General features: G+C 36.1%; 4 protein-coding genes and 2 non-coding genes across 8 annotated transcripts; 3 read left to right on the top strand and 3 right to left on the bottom strand.

Moving 5' to 3' along the window:
• Positions 1–262: 262 nt before the first annotated feature.
• Positions 263–763, bottom strand: LOC110696979 (LOB domain-containing protein 22-like). Its single transcript, XM_021874313.1, has one exon. It carries the CDS (start codon positions 761–763, stop codon positions 263–265), a length of 501 nt encoding a protein of 166 aa, XP_021730005.1.
• A 2,404-nt stretch (positions 764–3,167) lies between these two features.
• On the top strand, positions 3,168–7,122 carry LOC110696977 (UDP-sulfoquinovose synthase, chloroplastic). Of its 2 annotated transcripts, none has more exons than XM_021874311.1 (3): positions 3,168–3,371; positions 4,468–5,538; positions 6,288–7,122. In XM_021874311.1, the coding sequence occupies exons 2-3, from the start codon at positions 4,492–4,494 to the stop codon at positions 6,687–6,689; spliced, it is 1,449 nt and encodes a 482-aa protein (XP_021730003.1). In that variant the 5' UTR covers positions 3,168–3,371; positions 4,468–4,491; the 3' UTR covers positions 6,690–7,122. The 2 variants fall into 2 exon arrangements, with proteins under 2 accessions (XP_021730003.1, XP_021730004.1); XM_021874312.1 differs by having other exon boundaries at positions 4,455–5,538.
• Positions 7,123–7,742: 620 nt separating this feature from the next.
• Positions 7,743–14,929, bottom strand: LOC110696976 (putative uncharacterized protein YDL057W). 2 transcript variants are annotated; one of them, XM_021874310.1, is made up of 7 exons: positions 12,040–14,592; positions 11,672–11,790; positions 11,049–11,131; positions 10,256–10,377; positions 9,433–9,597; positions 9,026–9,119; positions 7,743–8,320 (listed from the first exon to the last, which is right to left on the bottom strand). In XM_021874310.1, the coding sequence occupies exons 1-7, from the start codon at positions 12,113–12,115 to the stop codon at positions 8,092–8,094; spliced, it is 888 nt and encodes a 295-aa protein (XP_021730002.1). In that variant the 5' UTR covers positions 12,116–14,592; the 3' UTR covers positions 7,743–8,091. The 2 variants fall into 2 exon arrangements, with proteins under 2 accessions (XP_021730002.1, XP_021730001.1); XM_021874309.1 differs by lacking the exon at positions 12,040–14,592 and adding an exon at positions 14,608–14,929 and having other exon boundaries at positions 7,745–8,320.
• Positions 14,930–15,393: 464 nt separating this feature from the next.
• On the top strand, positions 15,394–15,467 carry TRNAI-AAU. The gene has a single exon. It is a non-coding gene; the product is annotated as a tRNA-Ile (tRNA).
• An 82-nt stretch (positions 15,468–15,549) lies between these two features.
• On the top strand, positions 15,550–15,623 carry TRNAI-AAU. Its single transcript has one exon. It is a non-coding gene; the product is annotated as a tRNA-Ile (tRNA).
• A 765-nt stretch (positions 15,624–16,388) lies between these two features.
• On the bottom strand, positions 16,389–18,607 carry LOC110696975. The gene is made up of 2 exons (XM_021874308.1): positions 18,421–18,607; positions 16,389–16,964 (listed from the first exon to the last, which is right to left on the bottom strand). The coding sequence occupies exon 2, from the start codon at positions 16,949–16,951 to the stop codon at positions 16,511–16,513; it is 441 nt and encodes a 146-aa protein (XP_021730000.1). The 5' UTR covers positions 16,952–16,964; positions 18,421–18,607; the 3' UTR covers positions 16,389–16,510.
• Between the last annotated feature and the right edge of the window lie 8,698 nt (positions 18,608–27,305).

The following is a 27,305-nucleotide window of genomic DNA, read 5'->3' as shown; positions in this document are numbered from 1 at the left end:
AAACTCTTCTCATTTGCACAATGATATTTACATTTCATTTCTTTTGCTTTTTGCACAGTGATATATACATTTAATTTCTTTTGCCTTTTGCACGTTCAATGCAAAAGATCAGATCTTACACGTTAATTACTCCTTATTTCATATTAAGTAATTAATGAATCTAATCTACTCGTACTGACATAGAAGATATACCAAAAAAAACTGAAACAAATAAAACAAACCTAATATGAGCGGTAACTCCTCATGAACTTGAACTTGATCATCAACGAAAGGCTTCAAATTTAAAATCATCATTCGTAACAGCAATGGCTCTAACAGCAGCAATCTGAGCAAGAACATCCTCAAGTTGTTCATTGTAAAAGGCGATACGTTCGTATAAAGACACGATAATACGGGCGCAACCACCAACAGGGTCTTTAGCACGAGCATCAGCAGTATACTTTAGGGCAGTCATAGCGTCGTCACGTAACCAAGGAGCGACGGAATTCAAAGTATTGACGATATTATTTACGCCGAACAGTTTGTAAGCGTTGATAAATTGTTGGTGCTTGTGAGCGGGAAAGTGTGGCGCTAAAGGGCAGTCTTCGGCGCATTTTGGGCGTTGGAATCGGCATGCGGCGCAAGCGTTGGAAGGTGGGGGAGGAGGAATAGGGTTAGGGCTGATTTCGGCGCTTGATTTTGTCGGGTTTTGAAAAGCGACAGTAACTTCGGTAGTAAGAGTTTGAGGAGAGGGAGTAGTAGATTGGTTTGATTTTGGGGGCATGATTTAATAGAGAAGAATAAGGGAGAATGTTGCGATAGTTGAAGGGAATGAAGGAGATTATTTAGGTAATTGAAGTGGGGAAAGGGAAAGGGTAGAGTAATAATCTTTATTAAAAAAAGGAAAATGAAAGGATATGTTTTTGATAACTAATTATGCTAGTGGTGGCAGACTGGCAGTAGTTTGATTTTAAAATCAAATGGGGAATTTTGAAAATATTATTATATTAAAATAATTTAGGTTTAGGGTAGGAAAGAATGAATTTTTTTTTTTATTTTTTTTGAGATGAAACATAATTAGGTATTTAGGTTGTGTTATAATTTATTTGATTTTCATTTATCTGAAATTATGAACTTATTTAAACTTAATTAAATTTATCTGAACTCGAGTAAAACAAGAACTTAACTTAACTTAACTTATTTGAACTTATTACACATGAAATAAGTGAAAATAAGGTGAACATAATAGGTCTGACTTTAAAAAGCCATAGGAAGCAAAGCTACAATCATTTCAATTTGCATCAAATAAAACTGTTATAAATTTAGCAAAGGTAACTCGAATGTATAGAGTATATATATAGTTTTATATTATCTAAATTTATCAAAACTTATCCGTATTAAAAACTTATTTTAATTATAATTTATTTTTTGTAAAATGATAAGGGTAATTCAAGTTTAAATTACAATTAAGATAAGTTATAATAAATCAACCACAAAATTTTATAAAATCAGAAAATTAAGAGAGGTATAGAGAGGGGAAGATGTTACTAAAATTGGAGCTTCAAAGTTTGGGAAATAATAAGCAATAAGGTCTCTCTATTCTCTCTAACATTAAACAAACCAAATACTAATTCCAGTTTTCCAAATGTATGTTTAGCTTAGAAAATTGTTGCTAAAGCCTTAAAATTTTAATTCCCACTGAGCTACTAGTATTATTACCTCTATCCCCAATTTCTTGCTCTATAAAAACATTCACTTTAGCAGGGAAGCTAACGCGGGCGATGCGCACTATAGCTAACCATATCCGAAGCTCTTTTGGTTTAGTCTTACAACACAAATTTAGCTATTTACAATATTAATGAGAGAAAATATGAAAATAAATATATTTAGGGTATAAATGTCCACGCGCTATTTTTAAAAGTTAGAAAAAAAAATTATCATTAATGAGGGTAAATAAATAAATAAATATTTTAAAGGACGTAATTGTTCAAACATTATTCATATAATTAAAAAATATGTACATATTAATGAGGGTATATATATAATTAAAGATGTTCATTGGAGACCGTGCAAATGCAAAGTGAGTCGAACTTTCAGGAACGGAGGGAGTGTGTGTGTGTGTATATATAAATAAATAAATAAATATATATATATATATATATATATATATATATATATATATATATATATATATATATATATAAGAGTAATCTTGTATTTTTTTTTACAAGGTAGGGATTAAGTACGTATTAGTTGAGTAGAATTGATGAGAGAGAAAGTGATGGACCTAAAGTATTTTTATGAGCCTAAAGTAGTAGTCCCTAATACATACATTAATAGTATGGACTATATATATGGAGCAATCTTTAAGAGACGACTTTGAAAAAATTAGGGCAAATAAAAAGGGATTGAGATTACAAATTTTTAATTTACTTTACCATTCCTAAAAAAAAAAAAAAAAAAGAATATATATATATATATATATATATATATATATATATATATATATATATATATATATATATATATATATATATATATATATTTACTAGGAAATTTTGAATTTTTTTTTTGACACAGAAAGGAAAAGCATATATTAAATCAAAATGGCAGTAGCCACATTAACAAAAGATCCGTAGTACAGTTCGTTCATAGGAAATTTTGACTTTTACTACCGCTAAAAAACATCACATACTTTTACTACCCTATTATTTTACCCGAGCAATTTTCGTGGCAAAAATAATAGTTGCATGTAAATCGAAACATATATAGACACGCAAAACGAGATACTTACGTTATTTTTTTTTTTGCTAATTTCGAGCTCAATTTGGAGTTTTTAGGACTAAAATGACCCCTATACCTTAACGGAACATTTTTTGACATGCAAATTAAGAAAAAATAATTTAATGCTGACCACGAACGGAACCCTAACGAAAAATGTCAAGTGGTAGCAAAATCTAATTTTTTTTTTTTTTTTTTTTTTTTTTTTTTTTTTTTTTTTTTTTTGTTTTTGGTGGTAGTAAAATTAAATACTCCATAAAAATTTTGTTTTTGGTGGTAGTAAAATTAAATACTCCATAAAAATTTAAATGGATAGCAAAAATCAAAGTGCTTTTTATCGGTAGTAAAAGTCGAATTTTCTAATTTACCACGTACAAATTTACAAATAGATGATGTACTCCGTAGGAATTATTTTATTATTTACCAGAAAAGAAATAAGATATGAGGAATATCCTGCAATATTCTTAGATACTCGATTTTTACAGATAATTAAGCTCAAAACCTACGAAATTTATGTGATTTTCCTACTCAATCACCCAAACTCCAACCCAAATCCCCTTACTCTCTCTCTCAACTTCAAAATTTTGCTCTGATTTCTGATTCTATACCAGGTATTATTTCTTTCTCTAAACTTGTTAATTATACCATAATTGAAGCTTTTTAATCCAATTGATTTGACAAATTTAAGCTATAATGTGTTGTTACTTGAATTCAGAATACTTAAAATTGTAATGGGTTGTTGAAAGATCAGTGTTTTATGAGTTGTTTGTTGTCATTTGTTTATGCCTGCTACGTGTTTGCTAATTTGTCTGTGTGAAAAAGGTTCCAAATGCTCGTTTTTTCTGTAGTTTGTACTGCTAAATGGTAAACATTTGTGGTTGAAATTGTGGAATTCCGTAGGATGTTGGATTGCAAAAAGGGTTCTTTTTTCATTGATAGAATCGCAGCTCGTCTATTGGGATGTTATAATTCTTTTGGATGTTCTTTGAATTGCAAAAAGGGTTCTATTTTTCATCATCTAAATTGCAGATTGTCAATTGGGGTTTCAATAAATTGGAGGGCAAATTGCGTTTTTTTCGCTTCGAAATATGTATGCATGAACAAGTTAGGAAACTTCCAGTGATCAAATTTATTTTTTTGTTAGTAGTTTGCTCAAATTTTGCAAAATCTCCATTTTTGCTGCTTGAATTGTGATTTTGAATAGGGTTAGATGGGTCCTTGTAGTAGATGAATATTGGTAGATGTAGTAGGATTGAGGCATGAAGCTAAGAGTTATGGGTGTATTTGTTACTCATTACTCCGAAATAAAAATGAGAATTGAGCCATAGTAGTTTCTATATAAAGAGAGTTAAAGGGTGCATGACTGCATGCTAGATGACTTGCTTGTGTTAGAGAATTGCATCAGTTTGTACTCTGTACTAATTATTTCATTGATAATTGTGTATTAATTTTTGGATGTCCCAAAATGTTATTTGCCTTATGCTATTGTTAAGTTTTGACTATTGTTGAAATTCATGTTATTAATTCCGGAAGGAATTTATTTTTCATGTTATCCTTTATATATCTCTTAATGTATACAAAATATAAATTTATGTACTTGAACAAGAGTTCCTGGTTTTGAAATTTTGTTCGAAATATGACGTGTATTTTTAGCTTATGAAGTACTCCATATAATTTCCCCCCTTTAATTGTAGGTTTTTTTTGCAGATTGGTGGAGATCCATTTGTCAGCATGGCTCATCTACTTTCAACTTCTTGCTCCATGAAAGTATCTCCAAGTGAGAAACTTTCCTCCAGATGTTGGAACGTAGGGTTGTCAAATTGTCCCATGTCATTTACTCCACAAACTTCAAAGTCAGCATTTAAAAGGCTTGTTCACCAAGGAGTTAAAACACAAAAACTATATGTTGTTCGTGCTACCACTGTACCTTTAAACCAGGAAACTAAAGCTCAATCTGGCACTAGCTCCTTTGAGAACAACGGAAATTCATCTGGTCGCAAGCGAGTTATGGTTATTGGTGGAGATGGATATTGTGGTTGGGCGACAGCCCTTCACCTATCCAATAAAAACTATGAGGTTGCCATTGTTGACAACCTTGTTCGTCGGCTATTTGACCACCAACTTGGTCTTGATTCCTTGACCCCTATTGCCTCCATTCAAGACCGCATACGCCGCTGGCAGTCCTTAACTGGTAAAACAATTGAACTTCATGTTGGTGATATCTGTGACTTTGAGTTCTTAGCAGAAACCTTCAAGTCATTTGAGCCTGATGCTGTTGTCCACTTTGGAGAGCAACGATCTGCCCCATATTCTATGATTGACCGTTCAAGAGCTGTATACACTCAGCAGAACAATGTTATTGGGACTCTTAATGTTCTGTTTGCCATAAAGGAGTTCAGGGAAGAATGTCATCTGGTAAAGCTGGGAACTATGGGTGAATATGGAACTCCAAATATTGATATTGAAGAAGGTTTTATAACAATCACTCACAACGGTAGAACAGATACTTTACCTTACCCCAAGCAGGCTAGCTCCTTCTATCATTTGAGCAAGGTCCATGATTCACATAATATAGCTTTTACATGCAAGGCTTGGGGTATTCGAGCAACTGATTTGAATCAAGGTGTGGTCTATGGTGTGATGACAGATGAAACTGCAATGCATGAAGAATTATGTAACAGACTTGACTATGATGCTGTTTTCGGGACAGCATTAAATCGATTTTGTGTTCAGGCTGCTGTTGGTCATCCTCTTACAGTCTATGGCAAAGGGGGTCAGGTAATTCTGTGAATTGCTCACTAATAAGTGTTTATCTTTTTGTAGGCTACTGTATGAAATAGCTTTTAAATTTTGAATTGATTAACTTGTCTGAAAACATTTTCTCGTGAGGTAATTGGTTATGTAAGGATAAAAATTAAGCTCACAACCCCCCTTAAATATTGAAATAATGGTACTGTAGTCCATATTAGCATTTAGGTTCTAATTGCCAAGATCTAAACCACTATGCAGCCTGTTGGATACTTGAAAAATATCTTTGATTTTCACAGTTGGTGGATTCCATATATAGAGGTTTTGAGTCCCTGACTCTGGTACTTTCTCGGTCTTGATGAGTGGCCAAAACCTTGAACAGATCTAAAAGATTGATCTTGGTTGGTTATAAGCTTCTTTCTGTCATCTACAAATTGCATAAATACGGTCTTTTCCTGTGTTTGCTTTCTTTTGATTAAGGAAGCAATCAATGTATCTTGTTGTCCATAGGTGCTAAACAATTACTTTTATTTACCCCAAATGATGAGTTTTATCTTTTTTCTAGTAGCCAAACAGAAATTTTTCAGGCGTAAAGTATTTTAAGTTTGATACTAGAATTTACGGAGTATAAATTGACTTCTCCCACAAAGTTAATGGAATATTGGAGATGATTGTTCAAGAAAGCAGGAGAATGATACCTGTACATGTTCCTTTTTGTAGCCTTTTTGAAATCCTAGCATAGATGTCATTCTAACGTTCTTTACATGTAAATGTTTCAGACCAGGGGATATCTTGATATAAGAGATACAGTGCAATGTGTAGAGTTGGCCATTGCAAACCCTGCAAAACTTGGTGAATTCAGAGTCTTTAATCAATTCACCGAGCAGTTTTCAGTAAGAGAACTTGCTGCACTCGTAACAAAAGCAGGAGAAAAACTTGGGCTCAGTGTTGAAACCACCTCAGTGCCTAACCCAAGAGTCGAGGCAGAGGAGCATTACTACAATGCTAAGCATACTAAACTCGTTGAATTAGGTCTCAAACCACACCTTCTATCAGACTCACTCCTAGACTCTGTGCTGAATTTTGCAATTCAATACAAAGATCGTGTTGACACGAAACAAATTATGCCAAGTGTCTCCTGGAAAAAGATCGGGGTCAAGCCACAAACTCTTCGAGCTTAATTTAACAGGAGTAAGAGCGTAAGAGTACCTTTCAAGAGTTTGCTGATCATTTGTTGTGACAATATTTTTTCTGGTGTTGTTTTAGTCAACTAAGTTATTCTTACATAGAGAAAATTAGGAAGCTGTAGATGTGGAGCTTATGCTAGCAGTTCAGGGTTATCTCTTTAATAGAAATGTGCTTCTGCTTGCTGTTGGTCACTGCTGTGGACATTACTGTCCCTGCTCCCTCTATGTATAAATAAACAGTTGCTCAATAGCGTTGCAAAAGAAAAATGTTTTCATGAACAACTCGTGAACAAGCTTAATCAAAAGTTATTCTAGTACAAACATGAACCAATTTTCTATTATCTGCAATTTAGAGTTGAGCAGTATTCACTTTCTTGCTGTATGTGAACAAATAAATTACGCAATCTGAATAATGTTATTCACTTCATACTAATGTCTAATTACATTCTTTTGATGTATAATACCTTTATGTGGTTTCTTTTTTTTTTTTTTTTTTTTTTTTTTTCGTCGGAAACATCTTTATGTGGTTTTTTTTTTCCGGAAACATCTTTATGTGGTTTGACAAACCAAAACCTATATACTTAATGTGCTAGTACTGCATTTTATCTTTTCTAACATTCTGATCATATTTATTCTTTCTACTACGCATTTTATGGATGTAACAAACAAATCTAGGAATTGTTGATAAGAGCTAAAAATCTGGCTTGTTCAAGTTCGGTTATTAATGAACTTCATGGAACACTTGAACAAGCTTGATCAAAAGTTTATTAAGTAAAAAACAAGCATGAACCAATTTTCCACACCATAGTACCCTGGTGTCATGAACAAATCAACAGCACAATTGGAATAATGCTGTATACATAACAGCACATTCTCCTGATGTATGTTACCTATGCCTTGACTGTTCTGCAGCTGTGGGCAGACTTAAGGCTCCTGGCAGTTTCGATTCCGTTACACTGTTTTCTGATCAGCCATACCCATTTTTTGAGTCTGATAAACAATGCCCATTCTGGAATTTGACATTCATTAAGCTATTAAGCCAAAAGTTGTAAAATCTATCAACACCTCAAATGGGCTATAAGGAATCAAGGATTTTTTCTTATCAATTACAGATTTCCAATGATGCATCTTTTTTGGAAAACGGTAGTTTCTTAAAAATAGACTTCGTAATTTTTATAAATTCAATCATTCCTGAAAAGTTTGAAAAAAAGGTCATACAATGTGTAAAAGTTTCAATGGATTACCCTAAAGAAAAAAAATTACATAATACAGGTTATGAGCCATAGAATATTGTTCCCTGATTCTAGATCCTGGTGTATTAGAGTCTTCAAGGTTCCGACCCCTTTTGCCTCCTGGTGTTTGTTGCGTTAGGCATACTCTGATGTAAAGAAAACTATTAAAGCCGACCTCGTACGTGAGATGGTGAGTGCTTCATCCCGTCATTGCATTGAATTTGATATCTGATAAAATCAAGAACTACTCGTACCAATTCTTTTTGATGCAAGGTATACTCGTGATCAGCCCCTTCTATAATTCGAAGCTCATGATTGGTAATGCTTTTATCAAATTTCAAGGCGTCTTTAACAGATACAATTTGGTCCATGGAACCATGAACAGTCAAAACCCTGCAAGGAAGAGCTATTGAATTAGCAGAGCTATCAATCACCAACCAGTCTTTGATAGAGGATAGTGGAACCTTAAACTTTATACCACCCGAAGCAGTAATGAGAACCACATGTGACTGAAGTATCCAAAGTAACCAAGACACCTAAATTCTAATAATACCTGAAGCAAAATTAAACGTGATAACCATAGCCATCATTCCAGTGACAACAAATCCAGGAACGTAAACAAGCAGTTTAATCAGTGCACAATGCAAGAGTAACAAGTTGTCTTAGATATTTAGCTTGTGCATGGATCCACTAAAAATTGACAACACTTTCAGACATTTTAAAGATGATAATATTTGGTAAATGGTAAGTAGACAGATTTTACATATTCATGATCTGTACAACATCAAATAATAAAAGAAAAGTCTTAGCACTTAAGCTCCAGAAAGTCGATCAGTACATGCTCTCTCCATAGTTTGTGCTAATTGCTTAAATATATCGATTTACAACCATTGTCACAACACTGCACTAAACTTTCAAAACTCAGTTGCATATTAAACCTATCTCTTGTCTAGAATCTTAGAGTCCATTACACATTAAAGTAAAAGGAGGCAATAGGAAATCAAAAGGCATACATTGATGTAATGAAAGACAAACCTTTAATGACCCTTTAGTGAAAATTATGAATCGATTTCTGATATAAACGGAGCCAAAACTGACCTGCAGTTCTCAGGTATTAAGTGGCATGCTGCTCGAACATCCATAGATAGACGATCCATTAAGCTCTCCTTAGTTACGCGATACTGGATTTTTCCTGCAACAAGACACCACTAAGTGAATTTCAGTGTCGCCCATGGTTGGGAAAGTCAAGGAGTATGCACTCTCACTTTTTGTAAACACTTGACTATCGATGATTTGAGAGTACAACATGATACATACAAGTATTAAAAGCTAAAAGACAGGGTATCTAGCTCCAACTTGCATAATAGGGAGTGGGAAGCATGTCATACCAAGGAAAAAAAAATAAAAAAAGATGTATCATGAGCAATTACAGGACTACAGTTACAAAGAAATAAAACAGTTGGCAACAAAATAGCTTTTTTGAACACTGTATAACCTTAACTTACCACTTTTACCACGAACATCAATAAATCCAGAGCTCTCAATCCTTTCCAGAAAATTCTTGCCCAGGCGACCCTCAATGCCTTTTTCAAGATCAAAGCGGCCAGAGATATTTACAACTCTATGAACATCATGGTACTTAGCGGCATACAGCAGCACCACATTTCCACCTGCATGGACCTTTTTAATACCAGAGTTAAATTAGGATACAGTTTAAAATTTGCTAGTAAGCAGCCTAGAGCAGCGAACATAGCAATTCAAAAACCAAAAATCTAACCCCAATAGATTAGACTTAAACAAAGAAAGTTCATGAGACATGACAAGTATAGTCATAAGTTGCAAATGCTCTTTAAATATGTTCCAGGCCTTCCCACAATATAATTACATGTTCTAATAACGGGTCGACTAAGTTAATTTCTTTCTTTCTTCATGCCTCATCCCCCACCCGACCCACTAAACCCCACCCCAACCCAACACACAGACTCTGAAATGTAAGGTTGACTATTGACGACCAACACATGGAAGGGAAGGAGGTACCATTTAGCAGAACTAATAGCTGATATCAACACTTACTAAATCCGCAACTTCCAATCCCATAAGCATATTGTTGAGCAGTACACAATGCAAATCATTCATACTATATTAATGTGACATACCATAAAGTACTCCCGAACCCTGTATTGTGTGCTCTATAAAACTCCGTAGCTCAAATATAAGGAGACTTTATATATGCTTCGTCAAATTAGTAACAATAAAGCAAAGTCCTCCCATACCCAATATAAATTTTCCTTACCACTCAAGGCTAGAAATTAGATATAGAATATAAACCTTTAGAATGACCAATGATTGTGGTTATGACATGGCCAGTTCCACGGAAATGTTGGACAACAGCACGCAAGTCTTCGGCTTCTCTGCGATAGTTGCCATATCGAAATGAGCCTTCACTTTCGCTACAAAAAGAGCACAGTAATCAATGAGTCATGTAGATACAACTTTTACCAAATTCGACCTACAGATGTACCAATTAAGTAATTTACTGATTCATTTATTGCCATATTGCACCAAAATTTCCATGCCCCATTTGTGTATCTAAGTCCTGCTTTAAAAAGAGAGTAATGCAGTATTCAGAAAGCCACATTAAGGTATACTACACAGGCCACAGTTGTAAACATTTTTCCTCTCAACAATGTAGCTTTTGTGGGTCTAAAAACTCCAACACCTGAGAAGACTGATAGAGTAGAGCGCATAGGATATAAACAATATTTTGCATTAAGAAGGGTGCAATGCAGAGTGAGCTTTTAGCCAATTCAAACAAATGATATATAAGAGTAGATTTCTATCATTATTGTGTGAAGCAATTGAGATAAAACAACCTTATTCACAGGAATCAAAGAATCTCCACAATAGATTTCCAGACAAAATAAATCACTAATAGTTGCTATTGCTATACAAAAAACTTCTACTCTTACTGCCAAAGGCCCAAAGCATGTGTAATAATTGTAGCTGATATATTTCTGCTTATTTTGTCGAGGGAAGGGGGAATATTTCATTCTTTGGATACATCTTTCTTTTATTCTATTGTCAGAATAGACAAGTTGTATGACGAGTTCACATGGCTCACCCATTTCCAGCAAAGTCAAAGCGGAAGGCACTCATTCCAATATTTCCTATAGCAGTAGCAAGGCTTACCATGGGAATGCGTTCCTGACATCATTAAAAGAATGTTTATTGTATAGCCAACAAATTTGGGCTTCCTTCAGTTAAACACAACAACAAATCAATTCAATATTAAAAAGTCTGTCAAGAACATATCAGTTTACCACCCAACACAACACTGTTACCACAACTTAGCCACGAAAACCATAAGCTTATCTGCATCTACAGCCTATACATGATACTAGAAGATTATCCACGTTGCATTTCACAACCAATAACATATGACAATTGTGGCAGGAGAAAACACAGAGTCACAAGCATGAATGATGCAATGACAATGTAAAATTGAAGTAATTAACATCAAGGCATAACAATCTTTCTTGTCTATGATCAATGATTGGCTTCTCAATCAAAAGAACAAGTCCCGCTGTACAACATCCAGTAGGCGGTCTCTTAAAATTGATGGAGAAAATGCAATGCAGGGCAAAAGGCTTTAATGGCAATGTTTAGGAAATAGGTTATGCATTCTATAGCAATGGTGTTCAACTTAAAATATAGGCAGTCTTACTTCTGATAGCAAATACTTACCTTCATAGACTTTATTCCATGGCACACAATTACAAGCTCCTTGGAACCTGTATCATGTAATATCCCCACTAGCTTTTCACCATGATGATTTGGTATGACAACCTTAGTTTGTACAGTCCCTATATAGTAATAAAGTAGAGATTTTACAACGGCAAGAAAGAAGCGACAATAGCTTTCAATGAAATAGCTTTGGAACATATGACTGATACTAAAGATCGGGACTTAAAGCACAATAAATAAACAGAAGAATAAAAAAAATATAATTAAAATTAAAAATAAATAAATAAATAAATAAAAAACCACTGTATATCAATGAAAACTGAAACAAGTTTTAGAAGTTTGCCCCAAAACTAAGCTGGAAACCACACCTAAAGTGCGCCATCTGCTGTGGAGGGTATGCACCAACTCCCTCCCCGTGCGTGCCCTGCTAAAATTCAGACACATGACAGATGACGATAAGTGCCCGTGGTGCAGAAATGAAGTTGAAACAATGCATCACGCGTTGTTCAACTGTGCAGCTGTCAAGGACCTGTGGGTGGAGGTTAAATGCGAGAAATTGGTCGGGGTTGGCGCTTCTTCTGATTTTAAGGATCAGTTTGAGTTATGGTGTGAAGAGGATGTGAAGATGCAACAAAGGGGGGCTGCATTACTCAGGCTTATATGGGCTAGAAGAAATGACAAAGTTTTCAATGGCAAGGAGACTCCTCACAACATAGTTATAACGAGAATGCAGCAACTTGTTTCAGACTATGACCAGTACAACACTCGCATATATGGCTCGAAAGTAGTCACAAGGAAGAAGAGCCCTGCTATCTGCTCTGCCCCTCCTGAAGGCATCATCAAGATCAATTGCGATGCATCTCTTTGCGTTGAAGGTTGGGTAGGTGCTGGGGCTGTTGCTCGTAACCATAAGGGTGAGGTTCTCTTCGCTGGTACCAGGAGAACAAAGTGTAGATGGCCACCAGAGATAGCTGAAGGTAAAGCCATCCTCTTCGCTGCTCGCCTTGCTCATCGATATGGGTACAAGGACATCATTCTTGAGTCTGATTGTATGAGCATCATATCTCGCCTCTCTAAAGCTGCTATTTTTCTGTCCGATTTGGATTCTTTGCTAGAAGATGTCTTAGAAGTTTGTTTTTTTTTCACTTCCGTTCATTGGTCTCATGTTAAGCGAAACGGGAACTTTGTAGCGCACCATTTAGCTAAATTGGTGCCTTTCGGTGATGAGCAAATTTGGATTAATCATTGTCCTAGTGATGTAACACCGTATGTACTAATGGACAATTTGTCCACTACTTAATGAAGGTTCCGTTTCTTTTGCCTCAAAAAAAAAAAAAAAAGTCTGCCCCAAAACTTATTTGAGCACATAGAGATATAGTCCCCTAAACTATAGAAACTAGAACAATCTATTCCTTGCCACCATGAAGTAGATTTAGGCTTTGTTTGTTTTACTAATGTCTGCTACATCTGGAAAGTCATTTTTCCATGTAAAATCCCTTACTAGGTCTACTCCAAGAATTTGACATCCACATTATGTTTCCTTAGCTCCTTCACAATCTTCTTTCTCCAATACTTTGTTTCTTTTGAAACTAAGCATTGACATCTTTCATGGCCTAACTTCTACATTTGCTTTTAATTTCTCTAGTCAATAACTAGCACTTTCCCATTACCATTACTCATCATCTGTAGAAAATGATGATACAAAAACTAAATTGTTGATTGGGTCATTCCTTCCACGGAGAATCTTGATGGTTGTGAAGTAATTTGATTGTGCTAATGTGTTATGGAAAACAAATTCGCAGAAGAAGTTAAAGTGACCAACCCCCACTTCCCTTAAGCCAATTACTTCCTGTTCCAGAATGGCACCATATTAAACACCAAAGGAAACTAAAGCTCCATGGAATATCATTATCGAAAGCTGGATTTCTCACATATTCCCTGAATTCGTTGCAATGAATACAAAGAAGGCCTAGCAGTCTCCGAGTTCATAGACAAAGAACCTAATGATCAAGATGACAAACAAGCTATAAATCATAGAAATCAAACTACAACTAGCTTAAGCAAAACTATCACTAAACGCTTAGAGTCGTCTCATAACTTTCTAATGAATAACATGATCGAGTTGTTTCCTGTGTTCTGCACACCACATCCTTATCATCCTCAAATTACAAGAAACTCCTAGATGCATATAGAGATATTTCTGTTTTCAGCTGCCATTTTTGTCTCAAGGTTAATGAAAAATAATCTACAATGTGATACAACCACCCAGCCCCATATCAGAATAGAAAGTAACACAAGATTTATATAAGACCTAATAGTTACTACTTGCCACTACCTATAACAAAAATCATGATCAATATCTAAAACTTCACTGAATTTCACTCACTTAGAAAGATCACAAAAACTCCATGCCTCGTTTCTAACAGCTAAACTACTCAACATCCAATTTAAGCATTAAATATAGCGCCTTTCAACGAGTTCCGAGTTCGTCCCTAGTACCATCTGGCATTTGTGGTACAATACCCTTAAGCATATACAATGTAAGCCCAGCAATGAGAAACAAACAAACAATTTAGATCAGTTACAAATTCATCACTTGCAGCCAATCCCAGGTAAATGGAAAATTTAATTGTCAATTGTAACGGAATAAAGTCTCCAATTTCACCGAATTCCCAATTAATATCAAATTTTAAATCATTTTTATTTTAATCAAATTAACAAGTATTTTACGATCCCAAATCAATATTAAGTTTTCTATATTTGGATTCAACTTATACAAATGATAATAAAATCAAACCCCATAAATTTGAAAACAGAAAAAGCCCACAAATTTCTCAATATATAATCCGAAACCCATTTGCAGGATCACATTGTTATTATAATTTTATAAGATTAAGGTGAGAATTAAGGTGAGTAACACAATATAAAATACTTACGTTGAGAATGATTAGACTGGTTAATTCCAGCATTATCTTGCCCAACGGAAGAATTAAAGTCTTTGGGTTGATGATCAGCCATACTAGAGGGATTTTTGGAGGAGAAAAGGTGAAAAAAAAAGACAAAAAAAATGAGATTGAGCAAAAGATGAGAAAATACAAGTTAATCTCCAGGATATTGGGGCAAATTTGTAATATTCAGCGATAAAATGAGTAAATTTCGCTAACTGAAGCCCATAAACCACTAAGACCTGCTTCTAAGCAGAGCAGAAATGTTGTCAACATAGCAGAGCAATTGTTATTAATTATTAATTATTTCATCTCCTCCCTAATTAGAGGTATTAAAAAATATCTGATCCGAAAATTCGATGATTTGACCCGAAAATTCGGGTATTCAATCCGATTTTAGGATTTTGGATATTCGAAAAAAGTTTTGGGTTTTTAGATCGGAATTTTTCTAGACTTGCACTTACAAACATTGAACTATGAACTAGGATTTCTTTTTATGTTTTATGATCCTAGGCGTCCTAGCCTCCTAGGCGATGTCAAGTGTGATTTGGTGTTACTTGTTGCAAGAACATATTTAAATATTAGGCGGGTTTAGGAGCTCTTTGAAAAGGGCTAACAAGGTATCAAACACCATCAACGTACAATCATTGTATTTGTGATTGCATTCAAATTACATGCTTTACTCTTCTTCAAGATCAACCTCACTTGATTAATCATCTATGACATAAACAATTTATAATTTCAATATAATTATTAGTGAGCCATTTAAAATATCAAGGCCCATTAGCTCAGTTGGTTAGAGCGTGGTGCTAATAACGCCAAGGTCGCAGGTTCGACCCCTGCATGGGCCAATTTATAGTTTTCACTTTTTAATTCACTTTTATTAATTACAAATTTATATATTTTTATAATAGATAATATCATCATTATTGTGGCCCATTAGCTCAGTTGGTTAGAGCGTGGTGCTAATAACGCCAAGGTCGCAGGTTCGACCCCTGCATGGGCCAAAATGTTTTTGGTACTTGCATTCTGGTTATGCTTGGATCCTGTAAGCACACTTTTTGTCTCGAATTAGTTGTCATGCGATCTTACTATATGCTTGACACAAACATCCTTTTAGTTGTTATATTACTCTATGTAGAGTTGATTCGAACGAGTCCTTCAGCTCTTGAAATTTATCAATCTTGAATGCCTTGCCTAAATTCATCCGTCAAATTTCAAACTCTCTGTTCATGCACTTGTGCATTCAAAACCGATGTGACTGAAGCATTTGGTCGAGTAAACTGCTCTTTTCACTATGGACAGTAGACAACAATAGTCTTGACTCTTGAAGCTTCCGACTAGAAAGTTCAACCTGTAAGAAACTAAGAATACCAAGCAAGATTGGCAAAGTTGTGAAGAGAAAGGGCTGAATATTATCTCTTGCATAATATGAAAATGAAGTGTGGGAATTAATCTGTTCATGATAGTCCACTTTAAAAGATCAGCTCAAATAAAAAATGAGTTACAGAATGTAGTTTTATAATTCTGCAATAATGTACATGTTATGGATTTTTAGGGGAAAAAAATGTCTTAATTAATAAATGAATGGAGATCAAAACTAGAGGTGTCAAAACCACCCGACCTAGATTCAGATTTCGACTCGCGTGGACACATTAATTTGGTATGACTCAACTTTAAAAATTGACCCGATCATCTGAATTGACACCTCTAATCAAAACTACAATGTATGATTTCCCTGTACAACCTCTTTATAGTGCCTCAACAATAACTTTTGATAAAATTTTCTCCAATAATACCATATATATGAATCACATTTACAATTCAATAACGTTTACAAGACTTAAAACTAATGTACATTTCACAAGCTAAGGAATCTTAACAATTGATGCAGTTAAAGAAGGGCAACGAGAATGAAAATAAGAAGAGCAGCAACGAAAGAGTACTTAAGCGCAGCAATTACGATAGCCAATGAGACAGCTAACAGCTGCCACACCACCTGGACACTCGCCCATGTAAGCAGACCTGTCAGGCCCACAGCCAATACATTGTCTGGATCTGGATCAAGCAGCAAATCAGTCCATCTCAGTTTGAATAATGGTGTCTGCTGATCGTCACTGGCCTCAGTACCATTTTCATTGTTGGGTTTTGGCTCTTTGCTTATCTCATTTTCATCTCCATTCTTCTGCTCTTTAGCACAAACCACAAGTTTCCTAAGGTTCTGAAATTGCTTTCGAGGGGTTACATGATATGGCCGGATTTGGTGTGTCATGCATCGTCTTGGAGTTGGGATTGCAAGTATTCTGATGTCTGAAAGAGTTTTAACACCTAACATAGCACAGCCAAAACTGACAATCAAGAATTAGTCTTTAGTGAACATATTGAACAACAGATTGGACAGGATTTGAGACAGACTAGAACAATCCGCTGCTTCAATTCAGTTATTTGTATATTTATATATGTCCTCATTATTTTTATATGGAGTGTTTGTTATGTGCAATTCTCACTCGGAAATTAATGAGCATTCAACGAGACCTGACCATATATTAAAGTACATCTATGGCTTGCAAAGAAACATACATTGGCTCTAAACAATCAAGTGGTTATGGATACTTCTTTATCCACTCCAAAATTAATGAGAATTAACAAGAAAATGGATTAAGATATTTCCCAAGTAGCATATGTTGACACATTACAGAAAAGAGAATCGCCTCTTCTATAGATGCTTGATTTGACACTTTGAGTATATACAAGAACTTAAACTACTTACAAAACATTTTAACAGACGAATATAAGACCGGTTACGGAAGGAAAAATAATTTGTAGCACTTGTCTTTGCCCAACACGTTCCACTGAGTTCCACAACTGAGCATGACAGGTGCTACAAGATGGTATCATCGCAGCTAAACTAGTGGCATAGTATATACATCAAAAATAGGTGAAATTTTCAGGTGGAAATTTATGCAACATACGAAGTATAAACATATTCATTCTGGAATTAATCTGCCAAAATCAGGACAAACATCGCCTTTATTTATTGTAAATGAATTTCAAGAGCTATGTTCAACCAACAATCAAAAACAAACAGATTATACACACCTAAAAATAACCCCATTTATAACTTCATCAGAAGCCAATCTTATGTAAGAGGCAATGAATCCTGTTGAAAATAATCTATTCCCTTAATCTAAAGATAGAAAACAACTCTATCCTAATTCCATTCACCTAATGTTTCCCCATTTCAACTAAAACCAATTCAAATATACATTAGTATTCAACATTCTAGCTGGACTGGATAATATTACAACCGTGAATCGATTTCGTTCTTTTACATTGATCTAAAAGTTACAAGAATCCGACCTTGTTGTTCACCTTTCCACTTTGCAAGATAGCAATTTTCTTCAACTTTCTATTTCCAGTGTCTATTACATACTCTCACAAATAAACAAGGCCCAATATCTACATTTCTCCCCCTTCATAAGCAAACTCAATCAAAATTACTAATTTTATGATCTATAATCCACAATTTGTTCACGAGCACTCTCAAACCTCTCCAGGTTTCCCAATTATGACAACCCAACTGCATAATTAATATCTCTAATATTCATCAATTATAGGGTTTTTCTGCTCTACAATATTAATATTAAAAACATAATTTGCAAAAAATTAATTAAAACATGCTAATTAAAGGTCAAATTCGCCAGAAAATTTTCCAAATAAATCAATCATCACATTCAAAAGTAAGCACAAGATCATGAATCAATAGTAAAATGAGGGGAAGAAGCAGAGATAGGGATAGCTTACCAAAAGGATTTCGTCAGTCGGAAGAGAAGAGAGAGATTGCCGGAAAATCAATTTGCCGGAGGTGTTCTGAGCGTATGATGACAAATGAGTACGAGGCAGTTCACTTCTGAAGCGCTTTGTGTGGCACAATTGCCTGTTTGTCTAGACACCTCAAATGGGTTAACTTGGTCAATTTTTGTTCCGGTTGGTCATGGTGTCAATTTGGGAATTTCAGGTGATTGGGTTGGGTCTAGTTCGTCATGTTATATCATTGTGTCAATGTAGGTCGAATTGTTCAACAAATCACTTTAGGTAAGGTTGGATCTAATTGGATCGGGCCATTTTTGGACAATTCTAGATTTGAGTCAATTTTCATATCACTTTAAGGTGAATATTAGTCTTTGATAACTTTTGCGGGTTGTTTTAGGTTTCAAATTGAAAATTGTGTTTAAAACTCTTGTTTATTGGCTCAAATCAATATGGTCCCTAAACAATTGTGAAACACGAATTTGATCACCTTATCCACTAATCACTTATGGCACAACTTTGTAAAGGGGTGACTTTTATGTGATTTAAGGTGACTATAATGAAATTTGGGGGTAATATTATTCACTAAGGGCCTGCCTGAATGCCAGTAGAAGGAGGGTAAAAGCTATGGGAAGAAAAATTCAGATTTTTTTTATTTGCCTGGATGGGGAGTAATATTAAAGAAATTGAGGAAAGTGAAAAATCATGGGAATTTGAAAATGTAAAGGTTATTTGGTTGAAAATAAAAAGTGTAAATGAGGGAATTGCAATCATGGGAATTATGACTTCCCACAAAACATGGGAAGTTAATTACCTAACCCCCCCTTAGTAAGTCAAAATTCCCATGATTTGCAACTTTCTTCATGCCAACCAAACAACTTTATGCAATCCCATGAATTTGATGTAGGAATTTAATTCCCATGAAATCCAAATTATTATGGGAAGTAAATTCCCATAGCAACCAAACGTCACCTAAGAGGATAATATATTCCCCTAAAAACGAGGATAAAATTAGTGAACTGTTAAACATCGCCCGCAAATTCCTACATAAAGCCCACAAAATAAGAGTGAAATGACACTTTTGCCCTCAAACTAAAAAACACAATTTCTCTCTCTACTCTCTACTTCCACTTTCTCTCTTAAATTATTTTCAGAGCTATGTCGAGGCGGCCCGGCAAGGAAGTGGCGGCACCGGCGGTGGGCGGAAGGCGGTTTGCCGGCCAGAAGGTAATTTTTTAAATTTTTGTAATTTTTTTTTTAAAAAAAAAACCTCCGGTGACGGTGGGGCGCCAAGGCGAGACGCCACCACCACGGAGGAAGCGCCTAGGCAAGACGCCCATACGGTGGTGGCGGCGCCTAGCCCAGACGCCAATACCACGGCGGCGGCGCATAGGATAGGCGCCACGGCCGTGGTAGTGGCGTCTGGGCTAGGCGCCGCCACCACCGTACGGGCGTCTTGCCTAGGCGCCTCCTTCTCTTTTTTTTTTTTAAATTTTTTTTTTGTTTTTTTTTAATTTTAAATTTTTTTTTCGAATTTTTTTTTTTTTTTTTTAAATATTTGTTTTTCTTTTTTTTAAATTGTATGTTCCCTTTTTTTTTTTATCTTTTTTTTTTAAATTTTGTTTTTTTATTTGTTTTAATTTTATGTTCTATTTTTTTTTTTTAAAAAAAATTGTATCTGGTTTTAATTTTTAATTTTATGTTCCTATGTATTTTTTTTTTTTTTGAATTATATTTTTGTATGTAAAAAAATTATAAGTTCCCTTTTTTTTTTTTATAAATTTTCTTTAAAATTTTGATGTTCTTCTTTTTTTAAGTTTTTGCAATTTTAAATTTTTTAAGTTTTGTTAGTTTTTTGTTTTTGGTTTTTTCTTTGCATTTTTGATTTTTTGTTTTTGTTTATGTTTTTCATTTTTTAGTTTGTTGTTTATATTTTTTGTTTTTGGTTATATATTTTGTTTTTGGTATATTGTTTTGTTCATATTTATATTTTTTTATGTTTATATTTATATTTTTTATGTTTTTATTTATATTGTGTTGTTTATATTTTTATTTTTTATGTTTATAATTTTATTTCCGTTACTTGTTTATTTGCTTTTGTGTTTATTTTCGTCCTTTTTTGTATTTATATTTTTTGTTTTTGGTAATATTTTTTGTTTTTGTTTTTGTTTATGTTTGTTTTTTTTTTGTTTGTAGTTTATATTTTTTGTTTTTGGTATATGTTTATGTTTATATTTCTTATGTTTATATGTATATTGTCTTGTATATATTTATATTTTTTATGTTTATAATTTTATTTCCGTGACTTGTTTATTTGCTTTTGTGTTTATTTTCGACTTTTTTTAATTTGTTTTCGTTATTATGTTTCGTTATTTACTTGGAGTTAGGCATCGCAATTTAGACCTGGTGCGGGGAAGAGTATTGACGTCGTGAGGAGTACGATCTACTCAATGGAGAGCTCGGGGCCCAGACACGTTAGATCCCGTGGTATTTCGGCCTCGGCCCGCAGAGAACGGGTGCACTGTTCTGCGGACGATCAAGATGATGATGATGATGATGAGGAGGAGGAGGAGGAGGTCGAGGAGGAGGAGGTCGAGGACGATCAAGCCTTGTTTATTCTCTCGAACAGTGTATCCAGAGCAGCCGTGGAAGAATCAATCCAGTCCTTCAAAGCTCTATGAGCGCTCTCGACTCTGCATGTCGTAGTGTTCCCAAAATGAAGAACTTGGTTCGTCCAATATTTGACAAACTTTTCCCTCTGAGGTACCCACTGGTGCATCACATAGTCTACGATTGGCGGGCACCACTTGTACGCATCCTTGAAGTTTTCCAAGGCTCGATCGTACTCTGCCTCTGTGGTAGCTTGCATGATCTTCCGCCACTTACCATTTACCAATGTCTCTGCTGTTACTAAATTCTTGTTGAAAAGATTGTAGGCTTTGACTTTCACGCAGTTGTTGATGTGCCATGTGCACAGTAAATGGCTCGACTCCGGAAACAGCTCCGATATAGGGGCAAAAAGACCTCCCTCACAATCACTTACGATGGCCGATGGCTGTACATTTGGGCCGATGTAGTTTCTCAACTTTTCCAACACCCAACGGTAACTCGCAGCCGTCTCATCCTTCATGACTGCATAACCAATCAGAAAGTTCTGGTTCGTTGGAGCCATCCCAACCATCTCAACCAGTGGGAACTTGTACTTGTTTGTCTTGTACGTTGAATCGATCAAAATCACAGATGGCCAAGACGAAATCATATCAGCACAATCAGGATGGACAAGGAACAAATGAGTTACCTCCGATGTGTCTTCGTCAGATTCAAACCAGTAAAGGTAACCACGTGCTTGTGCCTGGTGCAGAAGCTGCTGTATAGGGTTCCTTCCCTCTGACCGTTCAAACCTCAATTTCTGTCTAACGTTGTAGATGTGTCTTCGGTTTGGCTGGTCTTCGGGGAATTTCTCTAACACAGACGCTAATATTTTAGCGGGCTTCACTTGAGCATCACTCATTTCTTTTACAACTAGTTTCGCAGCTGGACTTAGGCCGCTTAACTGCCGATGCCCCACTTTGTATGCTATCAACTCATGGTTGTGATATCCCCATTTGCCGTAACCCTTCACTTCCCAACCGTCACGCCTTTGATGTTGTCGAACCTTAACTCGGAACTGACACCCACAACCTTTCCGCTTTGAGTCAAACCGAATCGCTTTACTGAAATCTCGTTCTTCTCTTTTGCGATAACGGTCGCATCTCAAAATGCGATCCATTCTACCATCCCGTTGAGATTTATGAGTTGCTACTACTAAACAAAAGCCTGATCTAATTGCAACCTGTTTTGCCCAATCAATCGCTTGTTGAGCATCTTCGAACAGGCCATCATGTACAAAAATCCCACTGTAATCATTTCCGTCTCCACCATAATCCTGTAACAATAACATATAACGTATAAATATAATTACATTAAGATTAAATTAATAAAAACAAACAAAAACAAAAAAAAAAGGGGATTAAATTAAAAAAAAAAATAAAAAAAAAAATAATATATTCCCCTAGTGGCGCGTGGCCAGGACGCCGGAGCCACGGCCTGGGCGCCTGGCCAGGACGCCGGAGCCACGGTCGGGGCGCCTGGTCAGGACGTCGCCGCCATGGTGGCGGCGTCCTGGCCAGGCGCCCTGGCCGTGGCTCCGGCGTCCTGGCCACGCGCCACTACTATGGTCGAGGCTTCTCCACCAGGCGCCGTTACCACGGTGGCGGCGTCCTGGCTAGGCGCCACAACCACGGCATGGCCTTTTGGCTAGGCGCCAGCCACCATTTCGTCCTTACGATGCGTTACGAACCTCGTTTTCCGATGACGACGGCGATTCTCCGGTGATCCTCGGCGATCCGGTGCTGCTCCACATTTTTTTAGTGCGAAAAATTTATCTTCGGTTAAAATTATAAAAAGGGCAAATTTGTCAAAAAATTATAAAATGTGGGCTTTATGTAGAGATTTGCGGGCGATGAATAACAAGTCCCTAAAATTACCCGGCCCCTCCCGGCGTAATTTTTTCCCCCTGAACAAATACTCCTCTTTCTTCCTGTCTTCCATCAAACTTAACAAAAGGAAAATCAAACTCATTAATAATATATGCTTTTTTTTTCAAAATTTTAAGTTACATAGTTTTGCAAATAATGTTGAGTTTTTTTAATTTTTTTTATTTTTTATTTTGTCTTCAAAAAAATGTTCAGGTATTTTTTATAAAAAAAAGTTGTGATTTGTTAATAAATAATATAAAACTAGTATAAAGATGAATTAAAGAGGCTTAAGATGCCTTAAGACTCAAATCTGAGAAGGTATTGTCCTTCAAAGAGCAACGAGGCTTCTTCTGGCCAAGAACACCCTTGTAGACAAGCTGGACCGGAAGTACTTAAAGTTGAGAAGAGAAGAGGATGAACAACATTTTCATTATAAAGCAACAATACTTGTAGAAGTGAAAGTGAACGAGTTGTGCGAGATCCTGGAAGAGACTGTAACTAGACATGATGTTAAGAGCAGGCTAGCAATGACTACTAACTAAATAGCCTATGACTGTAATTAAAACTGATCATGTGCTTGAATCTGACATAGAAAGCCACGGAGAAGAAGATATTGAAAAGGTTAATGAGTTGCTGCAGGGCTGGGATGCGATAGATCAAGAATTCGAGTGTCATATATGTAGAAATTACACCTACAAGGATCAAATTGCTTTTGAGAGGCACTTCTATGAAGGGCGTCATGAGCATGGTATGCGTTGCCATGGAATTCCGAACTCTATGCTCTTTTATGATATTACAGAGATTGATGAAGCAATGAAGTTGTGGGAGGAAATTCGACCTGCACTGATCTTACAAGGCAAATTTTAATCTGATTGTACTGTACTCTTTTACCTTTCATTGATTTGCAGTCTTGATTATGTTATTTGATATTGTAAGCATGAAAACGATTGCTATGTAGATGAGACTAAGTAGAGAGACCTTGAAGAACAGCCAGTTATCAGGAATTGTCCGGGATAATTGTACATAAATAATCACTGTAACTCATGTTCTTTATATAAAAAGAACACTCCAAACCTGATTTGCAAACTGCACAACAGTAGGTTAATATGGTGTAAGGTTGATAGAGTGACAAAACAGAATTGGATTAGCAATGTCCGCACCTATCAAAATAATATCACTTACAATGTACAAATGTCAGAAACTTAAAATTCAGTCTTACAGCACTTGAAAGTAAGACATGATTCGACATCATATATTGGTGATTAGGCGGCCAAACAAACTGATTAAGAAAACAGTATATGTCCTTGAACCAATGGGTTTATAAGAACAATTTTTCTCAGATTAATTACAGGAACACAATAGATGTACAGGAAGCAGCAAGAGTGTATTTCAAGCTGAAGCGAGATTAGTCTTGAATTTCTTGCTACATCCAAGAGAAAAGGAGCTCACATACGATGATGATGATAAAAATCATACCCGCCTTCCAGTGTCAGGTGTCTCGCCACAAGCAGGATCCTCATCCTTTTATCTTACAATGCATCCATTTTGAGATGCATCTATTATTAGATAAATGGATGTAACCACCAACAAACTCGACTTCGGTACTCCTCGGAACCAACAACAGTGTTTTAGACAACTTATATTGCCTCCATAGCTGATCTCTTTCTCTATCATCATCGCCATAACCATCACAAGCAGAGGAAACATAAAGCCGCTCCAGAACAATTGCCTTACTTAAAATGTACTCTAGCAACTTCACATCATTAGCATTACCCTTGACATTCAATAGTTTTATCTTCTTAAGCTGACTTAACAAGCACATAGGTATTGGATTTCAGTCACCCCAATCCACTTCATTCGTAGACATATCCATAGTTAGATGGACCAAATTATGAAAGGCTGACCAAACATCAACATCAAAGTCATTAAGTGCATTGAACACAATAAGACCATTTAACAGTTTAAGAGACTCAACACTAGAAATCCCTTGAAGAACTTTTGGTATAAGTATAAGATAATCAGTCCTACTATAACTAAAATTCCAAATGTCAAGATTAGCCCTGAACAATATGCTTGGATACTTGACAAGTTTATAGATTCCAAGAAAACCACAAATCTCAATGTGTTCGAGCATTGGTGCATCAATTACTAGGATAAATTGTCGCGATTTTCCTCTGATAATCAAGGACTTCAATTTCAGAGCTGATATATCGAAGATTTTAAGGTAAGCAGAATCATTATCTAATTCCAAAGACAACATTTCCAAAGTTAGGCATGACTTAATTATAGTTTTAAACACGTAGAGGGATGGTAAGTCAACCAACACAGGTTTCTTCAACTTTGGAAGACTAACAGTCCCAAATTCTGGTAGTACACAGAAAATATTTCCACCCAACTCAAGCTCTACAAGTGATTCATTTTCAAATACACAAGTACACAGAAAATATCGAACAATTTGCTTCATGTAGATTTAATTTCCTCCTCCAAATCACCATGTAAAAACACGGTTTTTACATCCATTTGCTCAAGAAATAAGTCCTCCGAAACCACTATAGCCAACAAGATCCTTATAGTGGTTGACTTCACAACTGGAGCAAAGATCTCGTGATAATCAATGCCCTCCTTTTGTGAAAAACCTTTCACCACAAGTCTTGCCTTGTACCGAATTGTACCATCCGGTTCTTCTTTCTTTTGAAAGATCCACTTGCACAAAGGTGCTCTCTTGCCCTTGGGCAACTCAACCAACACCCAAGTGTTGTTCTTCTCCAATGAAGACATCTCGTCTTCCATTGCTTGCTCCCACTTCAACGAGTCACCCATGCCCATTGCCTCTTGATAACATTCCGGCTCACCGAAATCCGTCAACAACAAATAATGCAAGGATGGAGAATATCGGTTTGATGGCTTGATTGGTCTTGATGATCTACTCACCGTTGGTGGTGTAGAAGGCTCTCCTTGAACCACAACAGGCTCACCCATAACTACTCGCTCATCCGTTTCCAAGTGATCATCATCATCTGAATCACTTGAATCCGAATCCACAGGAACATAAACACCATGTTAAGGAGATGCTTGTTGAATTGTCACCTCAACTTCTACTTGTTCAACCTCTTTGCCACTTCTAACTTTACCATCTAGCTCAACAAATTCCCACTCATCTCCAATTGATTCTTTCTCAATGGATTTCCCACCAAAATTGTCCTTGTACAAGGAGCTGTCATCAAAAGTGATGTCACAATGCCTAACAATCTTTCGATTCTTAGGATCCCACAATCTATAACCATATTTCTCACATCCATACCCGATGAAGTAACATTTGATGGCCTTTGGGTCTAGCTTGTCTCTGTTCTCGGATTGCAAATAGGCCACACAACCAAAAGTTTTCAAGTGAGTGTAGGACACCTCCTTACCACTCCAGTCCTCTTCCGGTATCTTGAATTCCAAAGGCACCAAAGGTCCACGGTTTACCAAGTAAGTCGCGGTACTAGTGGCATCCGCCCAAAAGCATTTTGGGAGGCCCGCAAACAACCTCATACACCTTTCCCTCTTAAGTAAGGTCCTATTCATCCGCTCTGCTACCCTGTTTTGGCGAGGTTTACCGAGAATGGTCCTCTCCAAAAACAATGTCATGCTCCTTACAAATGTTCTTGTAAGCTTCCAACTCATACTCTCCTCCATTGTCGGACTTGATTGCCTTAATCTTCTTGCCCGAAGCATTTTCAACCTCCACCTTCCAAGTCTTGAACTTCTCATTCACTTCCGACTTGTACTTCATGAAATACACCCATACTTTCCGGGTTGAATCATCAATGAAAGTAACAAAGTAGTGAGAACCACCTTGGGACTTGATGGGGTATGGGCCCCAAACATCCGTGTGCACAAGTTCTAGCTTCTCCTTCTTCAAGGACCGTTTGGTTTTTGTGAAAGACACCTTCTTTTGCTTGCCAAAAACACATGTCTCACAAAATCTCATGTCGATTGATTTCAACCCCGACAACTTATCCTTTGAAGCTAGCATTTTCATCCCTTTCTCACTCATGTGACCAAGCCGAGTATACCAAAGCCTAGTCTCATCATTTGCGGTTGTAGAAATCATGCTTGTACACCCTAAGGTAGTGTACAAAGTACCGGTCTTCGTGCCCCGAGCCACCACCATAGCTCCCTTCTACACCTTCCAAGTACCCTCACCAAACATGGTTCTAAAACCACTTGAGTCAAGTTGACCCACCGAAATCAAATTCTTTCTTAGCTTAGGTATGTACCTAACATCTTCAAGCTTCCATGAGCTCCCACTTGAAGTCTTGATCATGACATCTCCTTTCCCCACAATATCTAACGGTTCATCATTCGCATGGTACACCT

This window comes from Chenopodium quinoa, unplaced genomic scaffold (genome assembly GCF_001683475.1).
Source record: "Chenopodium quinoa cultivar QQ74 unplaced genomic scaffold, ASM168347v1, whole genome shotgun sequence".
NCBI classification, from domain to species: Eukaryota; Viridiplantae; Streptophyta; class Magnoliopsida; order Caryophyllales; family Amaranthaceae; genus Chenopodium; species Chenopodium quinoa.
Note: the sequence above shows the minus strand (reverse complement) of the source record. Positions and strands in the feature narration are given on the sequence as shown.

What these genes read in the sequence shown, in the direction of transcription:
- LOC110696975 (XM_021874308.1), bottom strand. Translation starts at nt 16,951, where the DNA reads ATGTTAGGTGTTAAAACTCTTTCAGACATCAGAATACTTGCAATCCCA.
- LOC110696977 (XM_021874311.1), top strand. Translation starts at nt 4,492, where the DNA reads ATGGCTCATCTACTTTCAACTTCTTGCTCCATGAAAGTATCTCCAAGT. An exon ending in TCTATGGCAAAGGGGGTCAG is followed by an intron (nt 5,539 to 6,287) that starts GTAATTCTGTGA and finishes TAAATGTTTCAG; the next exon opens with ACCAGGGGATATCTTGATAT.
- LOC110696979 (XM_021874313.1), bottom strand. Translation starts at nt 763, where the DNA reads ATGCCCCCAAAATCAAACCAATCTACTACTCCCTCTCCTCAAACTCTT.
- LOC110696976 (XM_021874309.1), bottom strand. Translation starts at nt 14,689, where the DNA reads ATGGCTGATCATCAACCCAAAGACTTTAATTCTTCCGTTGGGCAAGAT. An exon ending in TTTGACTTTGCTGGAAATGG is followed by an intron (nt 10,378 to 11,048) that starts GTGAGCCATGTG and finishes CTCTTTTTGTAG; the next exon opens with CGAAAGTGAAGGCTCATTTC. An exon ending in TTAATACCTGAGAACTGCAG is followed by an intron (nt 8,321 to 9,025) that starts GTCAGTTTTGGC and finishes TCTTCCTTGCAG; the next exon opens with GGTTTTGACTGTTCATGGTT.